Source organism: Podarcis tiliguerta, assembly GCF_965153285.1.
Source record: "Podarcis tiliguerta genome assembly, chromosome: Z".
Taxonomy (NCBI): Eukaryota; Metazoa; Chordata; class Lepidosauria; order Squamata; family Lacertidae; genus Podarcis; species Podarcis tiliguerta.
The window spans coordinates 15,366,698-15,391,065 of record NC_139553.1 but is presented as its reverse complement, the minus strand read 5'-3'; the positions used below and the strand labels follow the sequence as shown (position 1 = coordinate 15,391,065).

General features: G+C 45.0%; 1 protein-coding gene across 3 annotated transcripts in view; it reads left to right on the top strand.

Moving 5' to 3' along the window:
* The window catches only part of ABL1 (ABL proto-oncogene 1, non-receptor tyrosine kinase), a 125,723-nt gene that overhangs the window by 51,285 nt on the left and 50,070 nt on the right, over positions 1–24,368 (top strand). Inside the window, exon 1 of one of the 3 annotated variants that reach the window (XM_083423481.1) lies at positions 8,174–8,562. The exons of the other annotated variants lie outside the window; for them this stretch is intronic. Within the exon in view, the coding sequence (XP_083279607.1) occupies positions 8,478–8,562 (85 nt within the window). The 5' untranslated portion in view covers positions 8,174–8,477. Of the gene's footprint in view, positions 1–8,173; positions 8,563–24,368 lie in introns of those variants that run through there. 3 annotated transcript variants of the gene reach the window in all.

The window sequence follows — 24,368 nt, the reverse complement described above, 5'->3', positions numbered from 1 at the left end:
TTCTCAGTCATTTCCCTGACCAGCATATCCTATAGAATCATAGAATTGTAGAGTTGGAGGGGAACTCAGGATCATCTAGCCCTGTTCCCTGTAGTGCAGGAATCACAATTAATGAATCCCTGACAGATGACCATCCAACCTCTGCTTATAAACCCCCAACGTAGGAGTATGCATCACCTTCCAAGAGAGTCCATCTTACTATCAGAAAGTTCGGAATCTCCTTTCTTGTAATTTGAATCCTATGCTCAGGAGCAGGAAAGAACAGCTTGCTCCATATTCCACTTGACAGCCATTTAGATATTTGAAGATGGCTATCATAACTCTTCTCAGTCTTCTCTTATCCAGGCTAAACATGCTCAACTCCCTCAACTATTACTCACAAGGCTTTATTTCCAGACTCTTCATCATCCTGGTCACTCTCCTCTACACAACTTCCAGCTTGCCAATATCTTTCTTAAACTGGGATGCCCAGAACTGGACACAGGACTCCAGGTGGAGCCTGACCAAGGCAGAATGGAAAGAAGGTAGTTGTTGATCTGAACATGAGGCACAAAATGAGCGAGGTTGGATCTGCAGTGAAGACGAGCTCTTAAATCCTGAATCTAAAAATCACCACAGAGCAAGGGATGGCTTTGTAGCCTCTGAATAAAGTGTAAAATTGAGCCCTGTAATTTCTCTAGGAAGGTGTGATGTGGTGGGAGGCAAGTTTGATTAAAAAACAACACCATGTGCACTCCTATCACATGACAAAATATTCTTAGCCCCCAAGTGCATTGGACACTGTGTTTTCTACAGCTATTTTCTGGCTCATCGCCCATGAAACGTGATGAGAGGAGAGAAAGGCTCAGCATTCCAAAGAAGCAATTTTCTTGACAAAAGTCAAAGTTATTTGTTGTGTTTATCCTGTATGAGCTTTTGCGGTTCAGTGGAACTTTTCTCACTGTCATTGCCTGGAACTTTTTAGTTTAGAGAGAAGGCGAGTAAGAGAAGATATGATGGAAGTGTATAAAATTTTGCTTGACGCTGAGAGAGTGGATAGAGAAAAGCTTTTTATCCCTTTATCCTAACACTAGAACTTGTGGACATCCAATGAAGCTGAGTGTTGGAAGATTCAGGACAAATAATATGAAGTTCTTCATTCAGAACATAAACTGTGGAACTCACTCCCACAGGGAGGCAGCAGGGATGACTTTAAAAGAGGATTGGAGGAACAGAGTATCTATGACTACTAGCTGTGATGGCTATACTCTGCCTCCATGATCAGAGACAGTAATGCTACTGAATTGAGTGCTCTTACTATTTGGTCCTGCTTGTGGGCTTCCTACTGGAGTATCTGGTTGGCCACCGTGAGAACAGGATGCTGGACTAGATTGGCTCTTGCCCCGATAGAGTAGCCAGGCTCTTCTTGCATTCTATTTCCACTATCAGAGATAGTATGCTTCTACCGTTCTCAGAATCACAAGTGGGGAGAGTGTTGCTTTCGCTTTTGGGTCCTGTTTGTGGGCTTCCATAGGTGTCTACTGTGAGAGCTGGATGCTGGACTAAATGAACCATTGGCATGATCCAGCAGGGCTCTTATGTTCCCATCACCTGCTGACCTTAACTTGACTGTGCATCAGCCCTGGAAACCCTCTACAATTTTGGCAGGATGGCTCACCACAAGGGCAGGGAAAGCTTTTTTAGCTTAAGGGCCACATTCCTTTCTGGGAAACCTTGTGAAGGCCACATGCCAGGGGTCAGCAGGATCAGATGCAAAAATGAGCAGAGCAGTGAATGCAAATTTTACCTTTCTGTGGCAGGCTAATTTCTACACAATCACATCCTTCTCTATCCAACAATAGCCAGTGTGGTGTAGCAGTTAGAGTGTCACTCATGAATTTCACTGGGTAACATTGTGCCCAGTCACTGCCTCTTAGGGTTATTGTGAGGGTAGAAGGGGGAGGGGTAAACCATGTATGATGTCACCTCGAGCCCCTTGGAGGAAAGACAGGATAGAAATTTAATAAAATAAAATAATAAAATAAAATAAAATAAATCCAGGCAAGCAAGATCGCTGAGTGCAAGGATTGCAATCCAGTCAGCCAAAATGCCCCAACAACACTCTGGGTGCAAAGCAGGGAGGGCGTTTGGCCTGGGGAGAGTACTGAGGGCCAAATAGAGAGTGTTGAGGGGCCGCATTTGGGCCGCAGACCCAAAGTTCCCCACCCTTGACTTAATGCCACAGTCCTTAAGGATCTCTCTCCCCCCCCCTTTAACACAATGAGTCTTGTGGTACCTTTAAAGACTAAAACATTTTTTATCTCATAAACTTTTTGTGTGCTGCAGTTCATCAGAAGCAAAGCTGCAGCTCTTAAAACAAATATATATATTAAATGCACACCCCACCCCCGATTTTCAAGTAGGCTTCAGAAGAGAGAAGCAAAGTACCTTCTAGGGTATGTAAGAATGTGAATATTTTCTCAGCTGTTTGCAACTCAAGACAGAAACAGAGGCAGGTCCAGCACTGAGAGAGAAGAGTCCTGTGGAGACCAGAGGAACCTGCCAGGGTTAGGCTGAGCTCAGCAGGAAGTGGGATCTGTAGAAGACAGGAGGGCCTTGACACCATTTCTGTTGGCAAATACATGGTGCCCAATGGCCATTTTCCACCTGCACTGTTAGAGACAGTGATACTTCTGAATGCCAGTTCCTGGGAATCACCAGTGGGGAGGATGTTGCTTTTGCACTCATGCCCTGCTTGTGGACTTCCCACTGAGGCATCTGGTTTGCCACAGTGAGGAGAGGATGCTGGACTAGATGTACCTTTGCTCTGATCCCACAGGGCTGTTATGTTCTACCTCCACTGTAAGAGTCAGCGTGACTCTGAATACCAGTTTTTGGGAATCACAGGTGGGGAGAGTATTGTGTTCATATCCTGCTTGCAGGCTTTCATTGGGGTATTTGGTTGGCCACTGTGAGAGTAGGATGCTAGGCTAGGTTGCCCCGCTTTGGCCTGATCTAGCATCAAAGCTCTTCTTTTTTTCTGCCTCTCCTGTTGGGGGCCAGCAATACATTGGAATACCAGCTGAAGGAATCAAAAGTGGGGAGAGTGTTGCTATTGTGCACTTATGTCCGTCCACCTTTTAAGCTTCCCATTTGGGCATGTGGTTGGCTCCCTGTAGCCTGATCTAGCAAGGCGCTTATGTTCTTACACCCACTCCACTTCAGGCCTGGGGCCTTCGCTTGCATCCTGATGTCATCCAAGCTTTTGTTTTCCAAGATGTGCTTGGATCAAGCAAAACTGCTCTGCTGGATCCGTTTCCCCAGCTGAACATTTGTTTGGATAACCTTTTGGAATGAAAAGGGGCTCCTCATTAAATGTGGGTTTGGGAAGGGTGCTATTATTCCCTAATAATTCTTGCAACTGCTGTTTTGGAAGCTGGGGGAGGGGGACATGGAGAGCAGGGGATGTTTCATTGTACACCCTTCGGTCGAAATGCATCTGAAAAGATCTGAGCTGGCAAGTTGTGTGTGTGTGTGTGTTTCTTTCAACTGCCCTCAAGACAACTCTGGAGAAATAATGGCTTATTCCTTGTTTAAGCCGCATCCCTGCTGTGTCTAACACTTTGTGCAAAAGTTCGGGCATATATTTTCTATTCCTTTTCTTCTTCTTCCACTTCTTCTCCCTCAGATGTAATTTGATCGCTCAGGCTTGGTCCTCTTAACTCTGGAAGAAGGCTTTTATTAACTGTTTCCTCCCCGCTTGGAGGAGTGAGTTTGTGAAGAGTGCTGCTGTCTGCAACAGGGTATGTCAAGGAAAAGGGCAAACCAAATGATCAAGTGGATGGAGCGACTCCTCTGCAAGGAAAATTTGCAGTGTTTGTGGCTTTTTAGTCTACAAAAAAAAAAGACAACTAAGAGATTACATGACAAAAGTTTATAAAATTATGCCTGGCATGGAGAAAGTGGATAGAGAAAATTTTATCTCCCTATCTCTTAACACCAAAACTTGTGGGCATTCAATGAAGCTGAGCACTGGAATATTCAGGACAGATAAAATAAAGGACTTCTTCATGCAGCATATTGTTAAACTATGGAACTCTTTCCCAGAGGAGGCAGTGATAGCCACCACTTGAATGGCTTTAAAAGAGGATTGGACAAATTCATGGGGTTGAGGGCTATCAACGGCTACTAGTCATGATGGCTACTCTCTGCCTCCATAGTTGAGGCAGCAATGCCTCTGAATACCAGTTTCTGGAAACCACAGGAAGGGGAGAATGCTGCACTCAGGTCCTGCTTGCAGGTTGCCCTTAGTGGGCATCTGGTTGTCTGCTGTGAGAAGAGGATGCTGGACTAGAAGGGCCGTTGGCCTGATTCAGCACTAACCTATGGCCCTTCTCAGGTGAGGCTTACCCCTAGTGGCTATGACACAAAAGTTAGGAATAGACTAGTTGGCAGAAGTGGGATCACATGTCCAACATCTCTGTATGTCTGAATCTGTTGTGAAAACAGAGAATCTTAAGCGACCCTGGATTCAGCATGCAAGTAGTAGATGGAAATATCTGTGCTCTTGAAAAGGAAATCTGGAATATCAAAGAGACCCACCCATCCTAGATTTTTTGGTTTTGCAAGTAGTGGAAACCAAATTTTCCCTCCCGGTTTTATCGCTCTAATTTGGGCTTGAGGGAAGGGAGCGATGAGGCTCTTTAAGAAGGAGAAGCTGGCATCGAAGCACAAAACTGCTCAGATTTCCTGCTCATCTTCCTTTCTTCGGCATGGAGTGTGTTAACCTTGTTGTCCCTCTCTTGAGCGTTAATAGGGGCAGTCTTAGTAATCCCATTTAGTAATTCCACTGGAATTCTTATGGAATTCTGCATTCCTGCAGCTGCAGCAGTAGACAGACCTCATGCTATGGAAAGCAGGAGGGGTCAGAATTGCTCAGTTTCAGGATATGCTCTTGTGATACTCCCTGCAGTGTGACTATGCTGCAATTTCCCAGAACTGCTGTCCTCAACTTGGGAGGGTCAGGATTGCCCCATGCTCTGTGTTACATAATATTCAGTCTTGTTTTGTTTTTTGGTACCTCTCCCCACTGTTGACAAAGCATTATTTGAAAAATGTTATGATATACCGTATAGGTTTTTGGCCCAGTGCTGTGGGGTCCACTCTCTCTGGTCACTTTCCCCACCCAGATTAACCCACTTACTCAGACAGACAGAAAGGGAGAAAGTCTGCTCACTCTCTTTCACATACTAATAGACACATACTTAGCTTTTCCAAAAAGAAGAAGAGGATTTGATATCCTGCTTTATCACTACCCGAAGGAGTCTCAAAGCGGCTAACATTCTCCTTTCCCTTCTTCCCCCACAACAAACACTCTGTGAGGTGAGTGGGGCTAAGAGACTTCAGAGAAGTGTGACTAGCCCAAGGTCACCCAGCAGCTGCATGTGGAGGAGCAGGGAAGCGAACCTGGTTCCCCAGATTACGAGACTACCACTCTTAACCACTACACCACAGTGGCTTGGGTCGGGTGAAAAACTGGATCCAGAAGAATGAACACTTAGTATGCCATACTAGAGACCAGGGATTGAATCATAGAATCATAGAAGAGTTGGAAGAGACCACAAGGGCCATTGAGTCCAACCCCCTGCCAAGCAGGAAACACCATCAGAGCACTCCTGACATATGGTTGTCAAGCCTCTGCTTAAAGACCTCCAAAGAAGGAGACTCCACCACACTCCTTGGCATCCTCACTCAAATCATTTATTTAATCAATTTATTTAATCAATATATTGGGTTACTGCTTTTGGTTTGATTTTATATGTTGTGGTCTTGTTGTGAACCGCCCTGAGACCTCCAGATATAGGGCGGTGTATAAGTTGAATGAATGAATGAATGAAGTTCACTGAGTGACCTTGGGTCACAGCCATTGCCTCTCAGCCTATAACATACCTCACAGGGGTGGAATGGGGATTAAATGAGGAGAGGGAGAACTGTGTACACCACCTTGAGATCCTTGGAGAAAAAGGTGGGGAATAGATTCAATCAATCAATCAGTCATCAGTCAAAGAAGCCCTGAGAAGCACATAGAGTTGAAAGAGGGAGTTGGGAGGAGCATCACTCCTCCAATTTCCTCCTTCAGCTCTATGCACTTTTCATAGGAGAAAAGTGGCAACTGCGCTCTCCATCTCATGACCAAGGGAGGCAGTGAGTAGGGTGAGGCTCAGAGACACTGAGAACACCTGGGGAAAGATCTCAAGGGCCACTGTGACCATGGGTGCCATTTTGAAAATAGGCCAGGCACAAGGTGCCATATAAGGGCCTTTGGGGGGGCTGTTTGTCAGCCTCCATGAGAAGCACTGGTGGCTACCAGTTTGTGGCTGGATTGTGACTATTATTGTTATTGAATTTATACACCACCCTATCAGGGTGGTTTACGGAATAAAATCTATCCAGTGGATAGAGTAGCAAGTGGATGAGTACCACACTAAATATGTATAGCAAGGATAAAGCTCATGGATAACAGAGACAGGTTAATGAGAAAGGTTCATTTATTTCATAAAAGAAAGGACTTCTTCACAGGGTGCACTCACTCCCAAAGGAGGCAGTGATGCCCACCAACTTTGAGCTTCAGAAGAGGGTTGGGCAAATTTGTGGAGGATAAAGCCATCAATGGCTACTAGCCATGCTGGCTATGCTCTGCCTCTGCAGTTGGAGGTGGTAATAAATCTGAATATCAGTTGCTGGAAACTGCAGGAGGGGCAGAGTGCTGTTGCACTCAGGTCCTGCTTGAGGGCTTCCTATAGGGGCACCTGGTTGGCCACTGTGAGCACAGGAGGCTGGACTAGAGGGACCATTGTCTTGATCCTATAGGACTGGTCTTACGTTCCTAATATGGACTCCTTTCTTTCAGCATAGTTTTTTTTTGGGGGGGGGGGAGCAGACGAATCTCCTGGCTTCCATTAGGATTAGCTTCCATATTCTCACTATATTCTCACTTTTCTTGTCTTTGAGTTCTGTTTTACCATCTCCAGAAAAAAATCTGAGAACTTCTCTCTCATGCTGCTGTGAAGCTAGAAAGCAACAGATAGTTGTCTAAACATGTCTACCCACTACCCACCCCTTAAGAATTTCTAAAGGGCTGAGGCCACCACCTGTAGAGTCTCAGCTGACCCTTTTCTAGTGAAGTGTGGGGGAGAATTTCAGTTTTCTTAGCCTTTCAATAAGAAGCTGACCAGTTCATGCTTGTTGAACCAGTACAAGAACTGGAGCACAATGATCTTTCAGAATTCACACTCCTCTGAATTTTGCAACCATGTACTCCATGCAAGCAGTAAGTATTAATAAAGAGCCACTGTGGTATGGTGGTTAGTGTCAGACTAGGGCCTGGGAGAGACCCAAATTCAAGTCCCCACTTGGTAACCTTGGTCACTGCCTCTCAGCCTCACCTACCTCATAGGGTTGATGTGAGGATTAAATGAGGAGATATAGAACCTTGAGCTCCTTGAGGGGGAAAAGGTGAGATATAAATGCAATAAATAAGTAATAAAAAACAAAAATGCACAAATTAGAAAAATGTGTACACTGGTACCTCGGGTTAAGTACTTAATTTGTTCCGGAGGTCCGTTCTTAACCTGAAACTGTTCTTAACCTGAAGCACCACTTTAACTAATGGGGCCTCCCGCTGCCGCCACGCCGCCGGAGCACTATTTCTGTTCTCAGCCTGAAGCAAAGTTCTTAACCCGAAGTACTATTTCTGGGTTAGCGGAGTCTGTAACCTGAAGCGTATGTAACCCGAGGTACCACTGTACATTAATGAAGATAATATACAAAAATGCATTAACTAGGGTGAGTTGCTTTGCAAAAATGTGTCCGGTCTTGGTCAAAACTGCATACAGAAATGAGTACGTTAGGAGATACTTACCCTAAAACACTTATGAATTTTCACAATTGCAGTTAGGAGATACTGACCCTAAAACACTGATGATTTTTCACAATCGCAGATCGCTGCAGAAGTGTGGAGAACTGGATTTAGGATTTGGAAAGTGAGAAACTCGAAAGAAACTGAAATTGTTAGTTTCATCCCTCCTCTCCTCTGCTTGGAAAGCGGAGCCATGAGGGGTTAACATGGGATGGGCGTTCCTTTCCTGATGTCACAAAGTCAGACAACCAAAGCCTGAAGGGGGCCCTTTGTTGGCAGTTCAATGTATGCAGCCTCTGCTTGAGTTGGATGTAGGACGGAGCTGGAAAGTGGGATGGCAAAATTTGGGAGCTCTCATTTGGAGTAATTCATCATAATAGAAAATCAAAGAATCATAAAAAATGGATGATCCACTGCTTTGACTTCTTCCGTTAACAGTTTTTTAATGAAGGCTGGATTTGTAGCCTTTTTGTGTGTGTATGTACCGGAGGGAACTTTTGTGTGAAGTTTTCAAGAGGAGAAGAGGAGGAGGAGGGGAGGAGACAGCAAGCCTACAAAACCAAGGGCCTTGCTCTAACCGATGAAAATGTTGGAGATCTGCCTGAAATTAGTTGGTTGCAAGTCGAAAAAGGGTCTCTCTTCATCATCCAGTTGCTACTTGGAAGGTGAGTTCAGAGCTGCAGGGTCATTTGGTGGGAGGGAGGAGAGGGAGTAGTTAATCTGTCAGGAGGGCCCCACAAAAGCAGAATTCTTAACTCCAGACTCACTTTGCCTAAGCCTCTGTTCAATTGTGCTTGTGCTTTTCCAGAGAGGGGCCAGCTGCATTGATAGGGGACTGGGCTGGAGGACTTCAGAGGGCCCTTCCCCAGAGTTAGCCTCCACTCGCTGGTTTTAGTCCTTGCATGAGGGGTAGGGGGAGCTGTTGGGGGTGGGGTTGGCAGCATCAAAGAAGAAGCTTATTTTTTAAGCAGTTTCTGTGTAACTTTCAAACCAGGTGATTTTTATTAACCACAATGTACAAAAAGTGTGCCCGATTCTCTTCCATTTATGGTTGGAAACTGACGAGAGCTCACTGACAATCTGCTAACAAAACCACGTATCTGTGCCTTGGGCTTCTTTCTTGCCGGGAGCAGCCCAAGAGGTTGCCTTTCAGAGGAGAGGATGAAGCCACCTGGGCCTTTGAAGAAGAATTTTAAGTGAGACCCATTCTTGAAGAGAGATTTGCATCAATTGATCCAGAAAGTTTATATGTACGTGTGTCTTGGGGTTGTGTAGTGCTGTTAGCTTGTTTTTTAATTCTTCCTTTTTGACGCAGATATTTTATTTGCATTGTTTAAACTTCACTTCTGTTGGCCTTCTACATCTTTTAACTTCATATATATTCTTTGGGACATGTCCTTAAGATCAGCACAAGACCTTAAAAAAAAAGCCTTGCACAAGATGTAGAAGTGAAAAGACAGCCTTTTTTAAAAAAATCCATACCAATAGTGTAAGGAATTGGTAATATAGCTATACTCTTCCTTTGGAATATTAGAGCTCAGGATTCAGTTTTCAACTTGTGTCACCAATTGTTCATTTGGACTTGGTCAAGTTCTTTAACCTTTTGTCCCAGTTCCCCCAGGGATCAATGGCACGTTTTCCCCCATCCAGATTTTTTATTCTTTCTCTTCTGGCATTGTTTGGACTGTTCAAGCAGACCACGGCTTTCTTTTCTTTTCTTCTAGGGCTTTGGACAGTGGGTTGGCTGAGGCTTTTGGATGTGGCTCATATACAAACATCATGCATGCCAGGAGCCTCCTCTTGTTCATCAGTTTAGCAAGCGGAAATGAGTCCCCGTGACTTCCTTGAGCCAGTCAGCAATATCTGTTTCTTGGAAGGTTGGCCAGTGAATTCTCCACAAAAATAGTTCTGAAAAGTGGATCATAAAAGTAGATCTTAATAAGTACCTTCAGGGCAGGAATTGTGGCCTGCTTGTAATCATTTGTTATATCTGGGGTTCCAGCAGTTATTGAGTTTGATTTTCAACACCGAGCAAAAGCAAAGGCACCCCCCCCCCTGTACTCAAAATTTCCATCTTCTCAGTCAATTCTGCTTTTTTTAAAATAGAAAAAAATGCCATCTTATTGTAACAGTTGTCTGCCATTAGCATAAGTTCTACTTGGAGTAGAGCGGGGACACAAAGAATCAGGGCTGGGAGAAAAATAAACACATTTGTAATGCAAAAAATTTATAGGAGCATTCATTAAAAAATAATTATCAGGCACTGGCTCTATGGAACATTAAAGTGAAAGGGGTGGGTGGAAGGAATACCGGACACCTAGGAATGCAGATCTAACTCCTAAGAATTTGGACCCTATGCTATGTCGTCCCATAGCCAGCTATCTAGGTTGGGAAAGGGTTGAAGGGTCCTGGGTCAAGATCCCTTCAACAGCTCCACAGAGTATTATTATTATTATTATTATTATTATTATTATTATTATTATATTTCAATTTATATACCACCCTTTATCAAAAGATCAGGGTGGAGTATAGCATTAAAAACATATTAAAGAACATCAATGATAGAAACAAAGTAAAAAGCATATTGACAGACAGCATAATAATAATACTAATAATACTACTAATAATAAGATAATCATCATCATAATAGTCCCCTCCCCCACACTTTTACATGCCATAGATTATTTAATAGCCATAGGCCTGGGTAGATAAGAATGTTTTTGCCTGGTGCCTAAAGACATGTAATGATGGCGCCTGGTGAACCTCTTTGGGGAGAGCATTCCATAGTCAGGGAGTCACCACAGAAAAGGCCTGTTCTTTGTTGCCACCCTCCAAGCCTCTCTGGGAGGGGGGGAAATAGAGAATGGCCTCAGATGACAAGTGCAGGGTCTAGGTTGGTTTGTATGAAGAGAGGCGGTCCATAATGTATAGAGATGCTGAGGTGTGTAAGGCTTTATATGTCAACATCAGCACTTTGAATTGGTCCTAGAAACTAATTGGCAGCCAGTGCAGTTGTGCCATAATTGGCACACACCGTACTCTTAAGCTTCTGTTAGAGCTCTTCAGGCTGTCAGAACCCAACAGATGCTTGCCATTATGTTTTGACCATTGACTTTCTTGACTAGACCACTGTAATTCACTGTGTGTAGGACTGTTCTTGAAGACTGTCCAGAAACTTTGGCTGGGGCAAAATAAAGCTGCTAGAACAGTCATACCAGTGGTGAGGACCTTCAAGTCTCTGTGACTAATGAATGCTACCTGGCTGCTTTGGTTAGGCCAAGAAAATGCCACCTATTCTACATCTGAAGTGGGGTGTGGGGCAGAGAGTGACATGGCTGGCCGAAAGGGGGCTTGCAGTTATCATTGATTAGAAGCATGTGAAAATCTATGTGCACCAACAATCAGCTGATCAATTTAGCTTGCAAAGCAGTTTGAACATTGTAACTTGCAACCGTTTTGCATTAGTTATATTGGTTGCCAGTTTGTTTCCAGGCTGAATTTAAAGTACAGTGGTACCTCTGGTTGCGAACGGGATCCGTTCCAGAGTCCTGTTCACAACCTGAAAGGAACACAACCCCCTTCTGCACGTCTGTGCACGCGCAGGTCACGATTTGCTGCTTCTGCGCATGCGCATGACTTCATTTTGCGCGTCTGCATGCACGAGTGGCGAAACCGGGAAGTAACCCTTTCCGGTACTTCTGGGTCACCACAGGATGCAACCTGAAGCAAACATAACATGAGGTATGACTATACTGTATCTGCTTTCCATTCAGAATGTTCCTGGTTCAACCCCCAGCAGCATCTCCAGGTAGGGCTGGGAGTGCCACCTGTCTAATACCCCGGAGAGCCACAGGCTGTCAATGTAGACAATATTGAGGTAGATGGACCGATCATCCAACTCTATATAAAGAAACTTTCTATGTTTAAATGCATAATAAAAAAGGGGACACAGATTTACATAAAAGGCAAATTTCGAAATAATGAATGAAGCAGGGGTGTCCAAACGCTCCTGATGTTGTTGGACTCCCATAAACCCCAGCCAGCATTGCCAATAGTCAACGGGATGGGAGTTGTAGCTGAGCAACATCTGAAAGTCCAAAGGTTAGCTCCTTTTGCTTTATAAAGAAATACAGCACATTTTCTCACTCCATATCTGTATGTATATAGAAAAAGATAGATGGATAGATCCTGTTCTATTGTACCATAGCTATGTGCCTGTTCAGCCTGCTGTTCTGGTGCTAACTGCAGATGAGCAACTGCAGGGCCTCTTCTGCTGTCCCAGACTTTCCTATAAGATGTAAAGTGGTGGGCACCAATAGAATGTCTTTAAAAGAGGATTAGACAAAGTCATGGAGTAGTAAGGCCATCAATGGCTGTGTTCTCCCTCCACAGGCAGAGGCAATCTGCCTCTGAATACCAGTTGCTGGGAGTCACAAGTGGCAAGAGTTGCTGTCAGGCTCAGGTCCTGCTTGTGGGCTTCCCATTTGGGCATCTGGTTGCCCATCATGAGAACAGAGTTCTGGACTTGATGGTTTATTGCAGCAGAGCTCCCTATGTTCAGACCTACTGTGGTACCAGAACCTCCATGCTCAGAGGCAGTCTCTTGCTGTATACCAGTTGCTAGGAATCACAACTGGGGAGAGTGGAGCGGCAGTCAGATTCTACTTTGTGGGCTTCCCATTGTGGCATTTGTTTAGCCACTGGGACCAGAATGCTTTACTGTATGGGTCCCCTTTGGCCTGATCCAGCAGCCAACCTCTTATTATGTTCTTATGGCCAGATAGCCGTTTAAATTGAGGACTTCTCTCTGTCAAGGAAAGCACATGGTGTCCCCCCCCCACCATGTTGCAGGTCTCTCAAGAGCAGGGGTCAGCAAACTTTATCAGCAGGGGGACGGTCCACTATCCCTCAGACCTTGTGGGGGGCTGGACTATATTTTGAAAAAGAAAAAAGAGAATGAATTCCTATGCCCCACAAATAACCCAGAGATGCATTTTAAATAAAAGCACACATTCTACTCATGTAAAAATACGCTGATTCCCAGACCACCCGCAAGCTGGATTTAGAAGGCAATTGGGCCGGATCCGGCCCCCGGGCCTTAGTTTGCCTACCCATGCTCAAGAGTTTTAAGTAGAGGTTCCCAAACTGAGGCTTGAAGGTTTCTTGTTTCAAGATTTCAACTTCCTCCAGTGGCAGGGCTCTTTATTGCCCTCCTTTGATGTAGCCACTGTCTGCATGGAGATAATTAAGCATTACAGAAACACCAGTAGAAAACATTACTCCAATTGTTATTGTTGTTTAAATTACAAGAAAGTAGTTTCTGATTAATCCTTAGGAAGAATGTTCTGATAGTAAGAGCTGTTCAACAGTGGAACGGACTCGTTCGGAAGGTGGTAGACTCTCTCCTTCCTTGGAAGTTTTTAATCAGAGGTTGGATGGCCATCTGTCAGGGATTCTTTAACTGTGATTCCTGCATTGCAGGGGGTTGGACTAAATGACTTTTGGGGTTCCTTCCAACTTTACAATTGTATGATTCTATTCCATACCTGGATATGAAAAACACTGCAAACTCCCAAGCCTTGTCTGACTGTTCAGCAGACAGAATAAAGAAGTGGAAGGTGTGATGAATTGCTAAACTACAAACTGTATATACTGATCAAAGCCTTGTAGCTTATTTGAGTTATCTGACACTGCCGTTCAGCAATCAGGTGGAATTTATCACAGCATAGTGACCATGTGACTGTGCCTCTTGCTTTGCCTTTTTTGGGAGGGTGTGTGTAGAGAACCTCTGATTTTTGCACTGGCAGAATGTAGCCCTTGGTTCAGAGGTTAAGAGTTGTGTTGGTTGGTAAACTGCCCTACTAGAAAAACCAACTAACTAACTGAAACTATCACAGGGACAAACAAAGGAGGGTGCCTTCACCCCATCACATACACACGCCTAGAAGACTATGACCCCCCAAAAAAACCCCACATACGAATCAATATGGTTACCTTAACCCAGCAACACCGCCCCCCCAATCAAAACACACTGCAGCCAATCAACAACAACAACCAACCATGCCCTGGGCCCTCTGATCTCTCCTCTGCCAGCAAAAATAAAGCACCTATCCACGCAACACTTGCAAAAAACCCCCACTCATATACTCTGTAAAGGATGAAAGGATTTTTAAAATAACATTTTTATGAAGTCTCCAAAAACATTCTAAGGCATTTATCACCATATACATTTTTTTTAACATCCAAAGTTTCTTATTGACTTCCCACCCCATCTTCTTCATAAAGAATGAAAGTTTACTATCCCTCTCACTCTGCTTCTTTTTTCTCCCCCTCTCTCCTCACTTCTCTTTCTCCCTCAGCCCCACATTGCCGGCAACAAAAAGGTCTCAAATTGACTGTAATTGGCTTGTGTGAAATACTCCATGACTTGAAAACAGAGACACTGAATGTACTTTTGTTACTCATGGAAAATCTTTTAATAAAAATTGATATTTAGAAAAGATTTGCATTGGTTGCCCTGTCCACTTTTTGCCTCTAATCCCATGCCTTACTGGTGCCATGCAGCCCCTGGAAGGTTATACAAGAGGGGAAGTGGTCCTTGGGGTGGAAAAAAGCTGAAAAAACAGTGATGGAAATAGTGTAGGGCAAGAGCATCTTGGGAAATATGAAAGACACAGCCACACACACACACACACACACACACACTGAGATCTGTCACTGATGCTGAGCTCAGGATACCATCATTTTGTGACACACGATTAGGTTTCGCCAGGAGCTGAGCTTCTTCAATTTTGTCCTGAGGTTGTGAAATGTTCCCTCTTGGGAGACTTGCTCACCCCCTTTCAGAGACTGACAAAAACATTCCTTAGTTTGCCTAGACCCGTTGATCCTACTACTGCTGTTTGCTCTGCTCTTTTAAAAGTTTTATTGGGTTTCAACTGGGCTAAATGTTGTGTTTTAATCATCGTGGCAGTGTATTAGATGTTTTGTGTCAAAAACAGCTTTGATAACTACCGTTAAGAAGTAGTTGGAAGGACAGTTCCACAGTGGCAGAGCATCTGATTGGCATGCAGAAGGTCCCAGGTTCCATCCCCAGCAGCATCTCCATGTAGAGCTGGGAAAAGACAATCCCTGAAATTCTGGACAGTGACTGCCAGTCAGTGTTGACAGTATGGAGCCAGATGGACCAAAAGTCTGATTTTATATGAAGCAGCTTCATGTATTCTTAGTTAATTCAGCTCTTTATTCAGAACCATGATGACTAGAATCTTTCTTTTTTTGGGGGGGGGGCATAGATGAATGGTAAAAATGCCTGTTTTGCATGTAGAAGGTCTCAACTTCAATCTTTGGCATCCCCAGTAGGGCTGGAATAAAACTCCCAGACCCAAACCCTGGAGAGCTGCTGCTGCCAGTCAGTGTAGACCAGGGGTCTGCAACCCGCGGCTCCAGAGCCGCATGTGGCTCTTTTACACCTTTGCCGTGGCTCTGGGGCGGATACTAGCGAGGGGAGGAGGCGCATTGTGCACCCCGACACTCCCCACTGTGGCGGGCGCTGTAATGGCTGTGACGTTGCATCGGGGCGGTGCGTACGTTAGTCACGCACCGTCCCGAAGTCACCTTTCCGCCCGCCCGCTACACTGTAAGGGGCATGTACGCTGGTCACTGCATTGAAAGGGGAGTGAAGAACACACACACACAAAAAGGTAACTTGTTAATTTAACGTTTATTTCTATGAGGAGGAGTAATTCTAAGGGGTCAAACAAAGAAATAATAAAAAAGTGACAAAAAAATCATTTTTATAATGATGGGTTTTACGGCTCCCAGGTTTTTTTTTCTTCGGAAACGGGTCCAAGTGGCTCTTTTTGTCTTAAAGGTTGCAGACCCCTGGTGTAGACAATGGTGAGCTAGCTGGACCTAGGGTCTGACTCGACATAAGGCATCTTCCTACATCCCTAGTGGGTAAATAGTTTTGTGAATTGTGGTGGATTTTTGTTTTTGTTTTAAGCCATTGTTGCTAGCTCAAGCAATATTGCTCCCTAATTCAGTGGTTTCCAAAGTGGAATTTCCTGGGGGGGGGGGCGGCATTGAGAGGCAAGGGGGAGGCAGGGGTTGCTGGAGTATCAGACTTTGAACAGCTAGTGTCACTGGATCAAATCATCAGTTTTGTTGAATTAATCAAACTGAGAAGTTTGAATTGGATTTTTACTAAATGTGCAATTGTTACTGTTTTTAATTTTATTGTGTTGGTATCTTCCTTAGTGGCTTGTGCAAACTCTTTCTGAACAATGCTTTTTCTAGGGTAGTGGGCACTGGGGATGAGTTTATGGAACCATGGGGGTAGTGGCCCGAAAAAAGTTGGGGAACTACTGTGTTTGTGGTGCTTAATCAAAACACCCCCATTATGGCTTCTACAAGGGTTGTCTCTCCCCCCTCCCTTCCTGCTTGATTCCACCTGGTAAATATTATCTTAAGAGGTTTGAAGAACCAAATGGTTGACAGCTGCAGCTCCCACCCTTTCTAGCTCTCCTCTTTCTTCCCAGTTTGGATACTTCTTCACACCCCCTTTCTGCATTGTGAAAAAGAATAGATCAGATGCGGGGGGGGGGGTGCTGTCTGTTCTTACTGCAGATGTGGTCTCAACAAACGAACTGCATCCATATGTCTCGAAGAGAGGATAAAATTAACTTGCTCTCGCTGTATTTTTATTTTAAAACACAAGTTACTTTTAAAGCAGAGAATTTTTCCATCAAATCAAAAGCTAGTTCTTGTAAAAACTTAGCTCAAATGGAGCAGAGAAGGTGTGGTTGTTGGGGAACCCTCCCCAATTCAGTGCGCCCTGGTTAAAAAAAAACCCCAAAAAATTGTAACCAGAGAAGTGATTTCTTTCACTGCCAGCCATTAGATTCTGTAGACATTCCTGTATGGTGAAAGTATCTTGTTACAGTAACCCCAGAGTAGCCTAGTGAAGATTTGACGTTTGCTGTGGTTCTTAAAAAATGCTGGGCTCTTTTTCTACGTGATTTGCAAGGATATGTGTTTGAACCAGATTCCAATTTCCGTAATTAGGAGAACTGAAGCATTATCTATACCCACCCACCCAAATTCAGTTCTGATCAAAATACAACATATGAAATCCAGTACCAGAAAAGCGCACAGTTTGAGCTGTTTGAACCCTTAATGCAGAAAGGTTGCAGCATTTTGGAATATTTAAGTCACACCCAAACTATACATTTAAAGTGATGTAAACAAAATCTGCTCCCTTTCCCTTATGGGGTATCCAAGAGCCCGTACAGAGTCCTTAAGTGGGTTCCCTATCGGCAGAAGAAAATAACAGAGGCCAACCAGAGAATATTGAGAAGCAAAGTGGCTAGGAAACCATGATCTTTATTGAATTGTTGCAACAGGGTCCTCACACCACATGCAAGAGGGAGGAACAATCCAGAACAATGGTGTGCAAGCCCTTATATAGACTTTTTAAAATTGCCACCCTGTAAGCTTAAGGCCACCCCCCAATACATCATACATACATCACAGAAGGGGTTGTCTACAGCAGAATCCTAAGGCCAGGATACCTGATAATGGTCACTGATTTCATTACCTGGACAGTCTGGCTACACTTTTGTGATGGTTAATACTTTAGTTCCTGAATCCAGGTCACAGGCTTACCCTATTCATACCCAAATGTGCCCTTAAGGCAGGATTTTGTGAGCACAGAGACAATAGGGAGGCTTTTCCTATTTCCATCCAAACTGCAGAGGAGTATTTGAGGTGACTGAAAGAGTCAAAAAAACATTAGGACTGTTCCTGGTGCAACTTGACTTCTCCGCGACCCTTCCACTCTGCGGGGAGGTGGGACCGATTCGGATGGTCCGCCCCCGCCACTTAATGGATCCAAATGGTTTCCATAGCGTGATAGGGGATGCTTTATCCCATGTTGATGGCCTTTCAGCTGATTCCCTGGTGGCCCGCTGGAATGTGGAGTTAACCAGGGCTATTGACTGTTTGGCTCTGAAGCGCCCTCTCCAATTGCATGGAGCCCGGACAGCCCCGTGGTTTTCCACGGATCTGAGGGCAATGAAACAATTGTTGAGACGGCTAGAGCGCCGGTGGTGGATGACCCATTCTGAAGCTGACCGGACACAGGTTAGAGGTCAATGTTGAGCCTACCAAGTGGCGATAGCGACGGCGAATAAGACTTTCTTCGCCGCCTCTATTGCATCTGCAGAAAACAGCAGCAGGAGACTTTTTCAGGTGGTCTGCAATTTAGCGGAACCACCTGCTACATCGGGGCCCAGTACGGGCCACATGATCTCCTGCAATGATTTTGCAAAGTTTTTTGCAGATAAAGTCGCTCAGATTCGGGAAGAGGTAGACGCCACCGTGGGAGCAGGTCCGGGGCAGAAGAGTGCTAGAGTCCTGTCTAGTCAAATTGCGTGGGATCAATTCCAATCTGTTACCTCCGACGATGTGGACAGACTGCTTGGACAAGTGAAACCAACCACCTGTCTCCTTGATCCTTGCCCATCTTGGCTTATAAAAGCTATCCGGGAAGGGCTGGGCGATGGGTTTCGTGGGGTGGTGAATGCTTCCCTCCGTGAGGGAGCCTTCCCAGACCCACTGAAAGAGGCGGTTATTAAACCGCTTCTTTAAAAAAATCTTTAGATGCGGCCATGATGGCCAACTATCGCCCAGTCTCAAATCTTCCATTCTTGGGCAAGGTGATTGAGCGAGTGGTTGCTGAACAACTCCAGGCACGCCTGGAAGAAGCGCACCATTTGGATCCCTTCCAGTCGGGATTCAGGCCTCATCACGGGACTGAAACTGCCTTGGTCGTAGTGGTTGATGATCTCCGCCGGGCTAGGGACAAAGGTGAGAGCTGTTTCCTAGTTCTGCTGGATCTCTCAGCGGCATTTGATACCATCAACCATAACATCCTTCTGGACCGTCTTGAGGGGCTGGGAGCTGGGGGCACTGTCATACAGTGGTTCCGCTCCTTCCTTCTGGGCCGTGTTCAGAAAGTGGTGGTGGGGGATGAGTGTTCAGACCCCTGGGCTCTCACTTGTGGGGTGCCTCAGGGTTCTGTCCTCTCCCCTATGCTTTTCAACATCTACATGCAGCCGCTGGGAGAGATCATCAGGGGGTTTGGGCTGGGTGTTCATCAGTATGCGGATGATACCCAGCTCTACCTCAGAACTAGTGAAGGCGGTGACGGTCCTGTGTGAGTGTCTGGAGGCGGTTGGAGGATGGATGGCGGCTAACAGATTGAGATTGAATCCTGACAAGACAGAAGTACTGTTTCTGGGGGACAGGAGGCAGGCAGGTGTGGAGGATTCCCTGATCCTGAATGGGGTAACTGAGCCCCTGAAGGACCAGGTGCGCAGCCTGGGAGTCATTTTGGACTCACAGCTGTCCATGGAGGCACAGGTTAAATCCGTGTCCAGGGCAGCTGTGTACCAGCTCCATCTGGTACGCAGGCTAAGACCCTATCTGCCTGCGGACTGCCTCGCCAGAGTGGTGCATGCTCTGGTTATCTCCCGCTTGGACTACTGCAATGCGCTCTACGTGGGGCTACCTTTGAAGGTGACCCGGAACCTACAACTAATCCAGAACGCAGCAGCCAGACTGGTGACTGTGAGTGGCCGCCGAGACCATATAACACCGGTCTTGAAAAACCTACATTGGCTCCCAGTACGTTTCCGAGCACAATTCAAAGTGTTGGTGCTGACCTTTAAAGCCCTAAACGGCCTCTGTCCAGTATACCTGAAGGAGCGTCTCCACCCCCATCGTTCTACCCGGACACCGAGGTCCAGCACCGAGGGCCTTCTGGCGGTTCCCTCACTGCGAGAAGCCAAGTTACAGGGAACCAAACAAGTCACAGTGAGCTACCATTGGTTTCTACCACCTCTTTTAGGTCAGACTGTAGCAGGCCCCATACTACCTGGGAAAGCTTCTGAACAGCACAATGCGGATGCAATGGAAGCAGCAAAGTAAGCTTTCTTTGCGGGCTTCACTGCCCACTAGCTAGGCCCAGTGATGAGCTCTCATCCTTGTTCAGTTGCATTCAGCCGAAACTTTCCTCCACTTGCGTTCGAGCCATCTCCTAGCTTGTTTCCTCACCCTAACCTCTGGAATATGCCAGACACCAAACTGCTTCCCTTGCAAATGACATGCATTTCATGCTAACTGTTTCTGTCCAGACAGGTGTCTCTTATTTTGCTTGATGAAATTAAACAGCTTTTGTTAAACATGGGACAGGTGTGTTAGTGTTTTGCATGAAGGAGGAAATAAGTCCCTGTCTTTCTCTCCTTCATTATGCATTTCTTCCTAGGCCTTCTGCTGCTTTGTTTGGTTCCAGACTGTGTGTTTTCCATCCATCCATCTCCTCAGTCTCCCCAGTGAATCTAGTATCTTGCTTCCTCACAAAAGGCTTGGCTCCTGCCTATAACCCATTTAAAAGAGACACCCAGTTGTAATGAAACTGGGTGTGTAGTGTCATGGGAAGATGTGTTTCACAAGTGTGAAAGGTCATATGCCTGCAGGATCCGTAACAATATTTATTTACACACACACACACACACAAACAAACAAACAGAGAGAGAGAGAGAGGTCGCTATAGCAAGTTATTTGTGACTTCATCATGTGCACAGTGAGCGTGCATTGATTTCTTTTCCCCTCTGATTTCCATTGAGCATGCATAAAAGGATGCAATCTTAAAGCAGGAAATTGGAATACCGGCGAGGTATCCTTGCTGAGTTGCTCAGACTTCGTGTTGGGCACCAGGGTGCATGATCTGGCTGTATGTTCTCTTTGCTGATAGATTAAGACTCTGCCTATCTCTGTTGAGCAGATCGCACCTGTGTCTAATGTCACAGGTGCATGACGGTGATGCAATATTTAGGAAATTTGGCACCACCTCTGCCTGATACTGGAAGCCAAAGCTCTGTGGTGAAGCCCACATTTTATTCACACATGCATGCATGCATGCACACACATACATATATACTAGAGTGGTCTACAACCACAGTAAATATATACTGCCTGCCTCCTGGCTACCTGCAGGGAGACAGTTCCACCCTGCCCTCCTCCCATTTCTGTGGAAGGAAAGCCACATTCTTGTCCATGGGATTCACCTCCCAGCTACTACAAAAGTCCTGCTGCACCTTTGAGACCGTGGAGACTCCAGTCCACAAATGGTGGCGCTGTAAGGAAATGTGCAAGTCCTCAAAAAGTGCACCAATATTTGTTCTTGTTGCAATGTGCTAAAGCTAGTCTGGTGGAGATTAGCTGTAGTGGAAAAGTTAACTGAAAAAGCAGACGTTTGAGGGGAGTCAGTCTGAAAAGTGCAAGCTGAACATGAGTCAACAGTGTGATGCAGCAGCGAAAAAAGCTAATTTTATTCTAGGCTGCATCAACAGAAGTCTAGTGTCCTTATCAAGGGAAGTCACAGTATCGCTTTATTCTGCCTTTGTCAGACCACAACTAGAGTACTGTGTCCAGTTCTGGGCACTATGATTTAATAAGGATACTTATAAGCTGGAAGTTGTGCAGAGGAGGGCAGCCAAGATGATCAGGGGTCTAAAAATCAAACCTTATGAGGAACAGTTGGGGGAGCTGGGTATGTTTAGCCTAGAAAAGAGGAGACTGAGAGGTGATATGATAGCCATCTTCCAATATCTAATGGGCTGTTGCATGGAAGATGGAGCAAGCTGGTTTTCTGCAGCTCCAGAGGGCAGGACCTGAACCAGTGGCTTCAAGTTGTAAGAAAGGAGATTCCGACTGAATATCAGTAAGAATTTTCTGATGGTAAGAGCAGTTCAACAGTGGAATGGGCTTCCTCAGGAGATGGTGGACTCTCCTTCTTTGGAGGTTTTTAAGCAGAGGTTAGGTGGCCATCCATCATGGATGCTTTAGTTGAGATTCCTGCATTGGACTAGATTACCCTCATGGTCTCTTCCATCTCTACAATTCCGTGATTAAATGAAAAACCATACTAAAAAAGTTAACATCAGAAATTAGCTATTGTGGAAATATGTATACTTAATAGCCTGCATAGGGCTGGTGGAATAGAAATGTTTTCAGCAGATATTTAAACGCTGAAACAAGGTGCCTGCTGAATCCCTACTGGCAGAGTATCCCGCAGGCCTAGGCCAATAAAACTAACGGCTTGGCTCCTTGTTCTTGTCAAATGAGTCTCACCAATTGAGGGAATAACTAACAACCCTCCTGCAGGTGGTCTCAGTGACTGAGCTGGGATACACAGGTTCAGGCAGTCCTTGAACCATCCTTGATCTACGTTGTTCAATATTTCGTAAATTAATAGCTTGAACCTGGCTTGGTAGAAGATGGGCAGCCAGTGCATCTGTTTTAACAATGGTGCCATGTGCTGTCAGCCAGATGCCCCCATCAGCAGTCTGCCCACCAAATTCTGCACCATCTGGAGCTTCCGAATCAGACCCAAGAGCAATTCTACATAGAGTGCATTGCAGTAATCCAGACTTGAGGTTACCAGTGCATGGACTACAGTGGTCAGGCTATCCGTGTTCAGGAATGGCTGTATCTGGCAAACCGGACTGAGCTGGTAAAAGGCACTTCTAGCTACAGAGGACACTTGAGCTTCTAGTTATAGAGATGCTCCTTCAGAACTGCTGCAGTTCTTCAGGAGTGCTGAATAGAGTACAGAATCCAGTCACTCTGCACTCCATTTACCTTAAAGAAATATATTTTTCTGTGCAGTAATATTGCTTAGTGTTGTATTTATCCTGGACTGTCCACACATCCTTCCGCTTTATTAGGTTTGTGATGCTTCCACTGTGTTACTGAATTATTGCCATATGGAGCAGACACTGTTGTGTAGTGCTACAAAAGTGGTTGGGTGGGGGACCAGAACATCTGGGGTATGAAAAGGTACAGGATTGCAGCAGGAAGTTACAGGACATGCATCAGTTGGAAACAAACCTCAAAACATTTGCAGGAGCAAACCATACTGAAACTGGAATTGCGTGTAACCACCCGATGCCTTCTTACATGCAAATAATCATGAATGCACAATGAAATTGATGCCTGGAGGGACCGTGTGGTGTTCTGAAGTGTTTCTTCAGAGAAAGTCACTGGGTGAGGTGACCCAGAGGTTGCATTAGAAGAGCCTGCTGGATCAGGACATAGGCAGATGTTGTCCAACATCATGTTCTTACCAGGGCAAGCCAAATGTTTATATGGGAAACCTGTAAACAGGACTGGAATGAAAGAGCACTCTCTCCTGCTGCAGTTTCAAGAAACCAGTATTCAGAAACATTGCTGTTTCCAACTATGGAGGCAAAACATAGCCACCATGGCTAGTAGCCATTGATAGTCCTCTCCATGAATTTGTCTAATCCTGTTTTAAAGCTATCTAGGTTGGTGGCCATCATTGCCTCCTTTAGGAGTGATTGTCAACTGTGTGAAGAAGTTCTTCCCTTTTTTTGTTTTGAATCATCCAATATTCAGCTTCATTGGAAGTCCAGGAGTTCTAGTGTTATTAGAGATAGAGAAGGTTTCTCCATCCAATCCGCAAAACTTTATAAATTTCTATCATATCACCTCTTACCCACCATTTCTCTAAGCTAAAAAGTCCCAAATGCTGCAACCTTTTTGTTCACCCAGTTTGGCGAGATCCTTTGGTGGTTTTTTGTTTTTGTATGCTGCTTACATTGTGTCTGAAAACATGGACACTTAAATGTTCTTCAGAATGATCTAATAAATATAGGGCTAAGATCTCAAATGACCAGCATAGGACTCAGTACCTCTTTTCCTTGATAAGTGAAATTGATTTTCTGCCTATGAAACTTGAACCAAATTGGAAGTTAGCAATTTCAGGACCCCACTCATCAGTTACTACAGCCAGTTCCAAAACTGCCGCTGTTTTGAGGGTGGGATTCAATCACACCCTGTCAAATTCAGGCTGGGCACAGTTGGGCCATTTACACAGCAAACACAATCCCCCCCCCCCAAAAAAAATCAGACACTTTGATCAGGAGAGTGATAGAGAAATGGTTTGGTATCCCATCTTCTAACCTTCCTGGAATGAATGCTCAGCAAAACAGCCATTGTTGTTGCCATTGTTCCTTGCAAAGTTTGGTGCAAGCAACATCAGGAGGGAAGCTGAATTAACAGGCTGCCTGCATGTGACCTATGATGCATGTGAGCTCTGTGAGTGCAGCTTTCTCGCTATTGAAGTACAGAGTATTTGAGGACTGGGACATTCGCAGAGAAACCAAAATGCTTGTTTACAAAGCTATTGTACTACCAACCTTACTATATGCTTGTGAAATATGAACCACTTATAAACGCCATCCCCAGCTCCTCGAAAGATTCCATCAAACAGTGTCTCCGAAAATTTTTACATATCACTTGGGAAGACAGGCAAGCTAATATCAGTGTACTGGAAGAAGCAAAGATCACCAGTGTTGAAGCAATGATTCTTCAACATCAACTT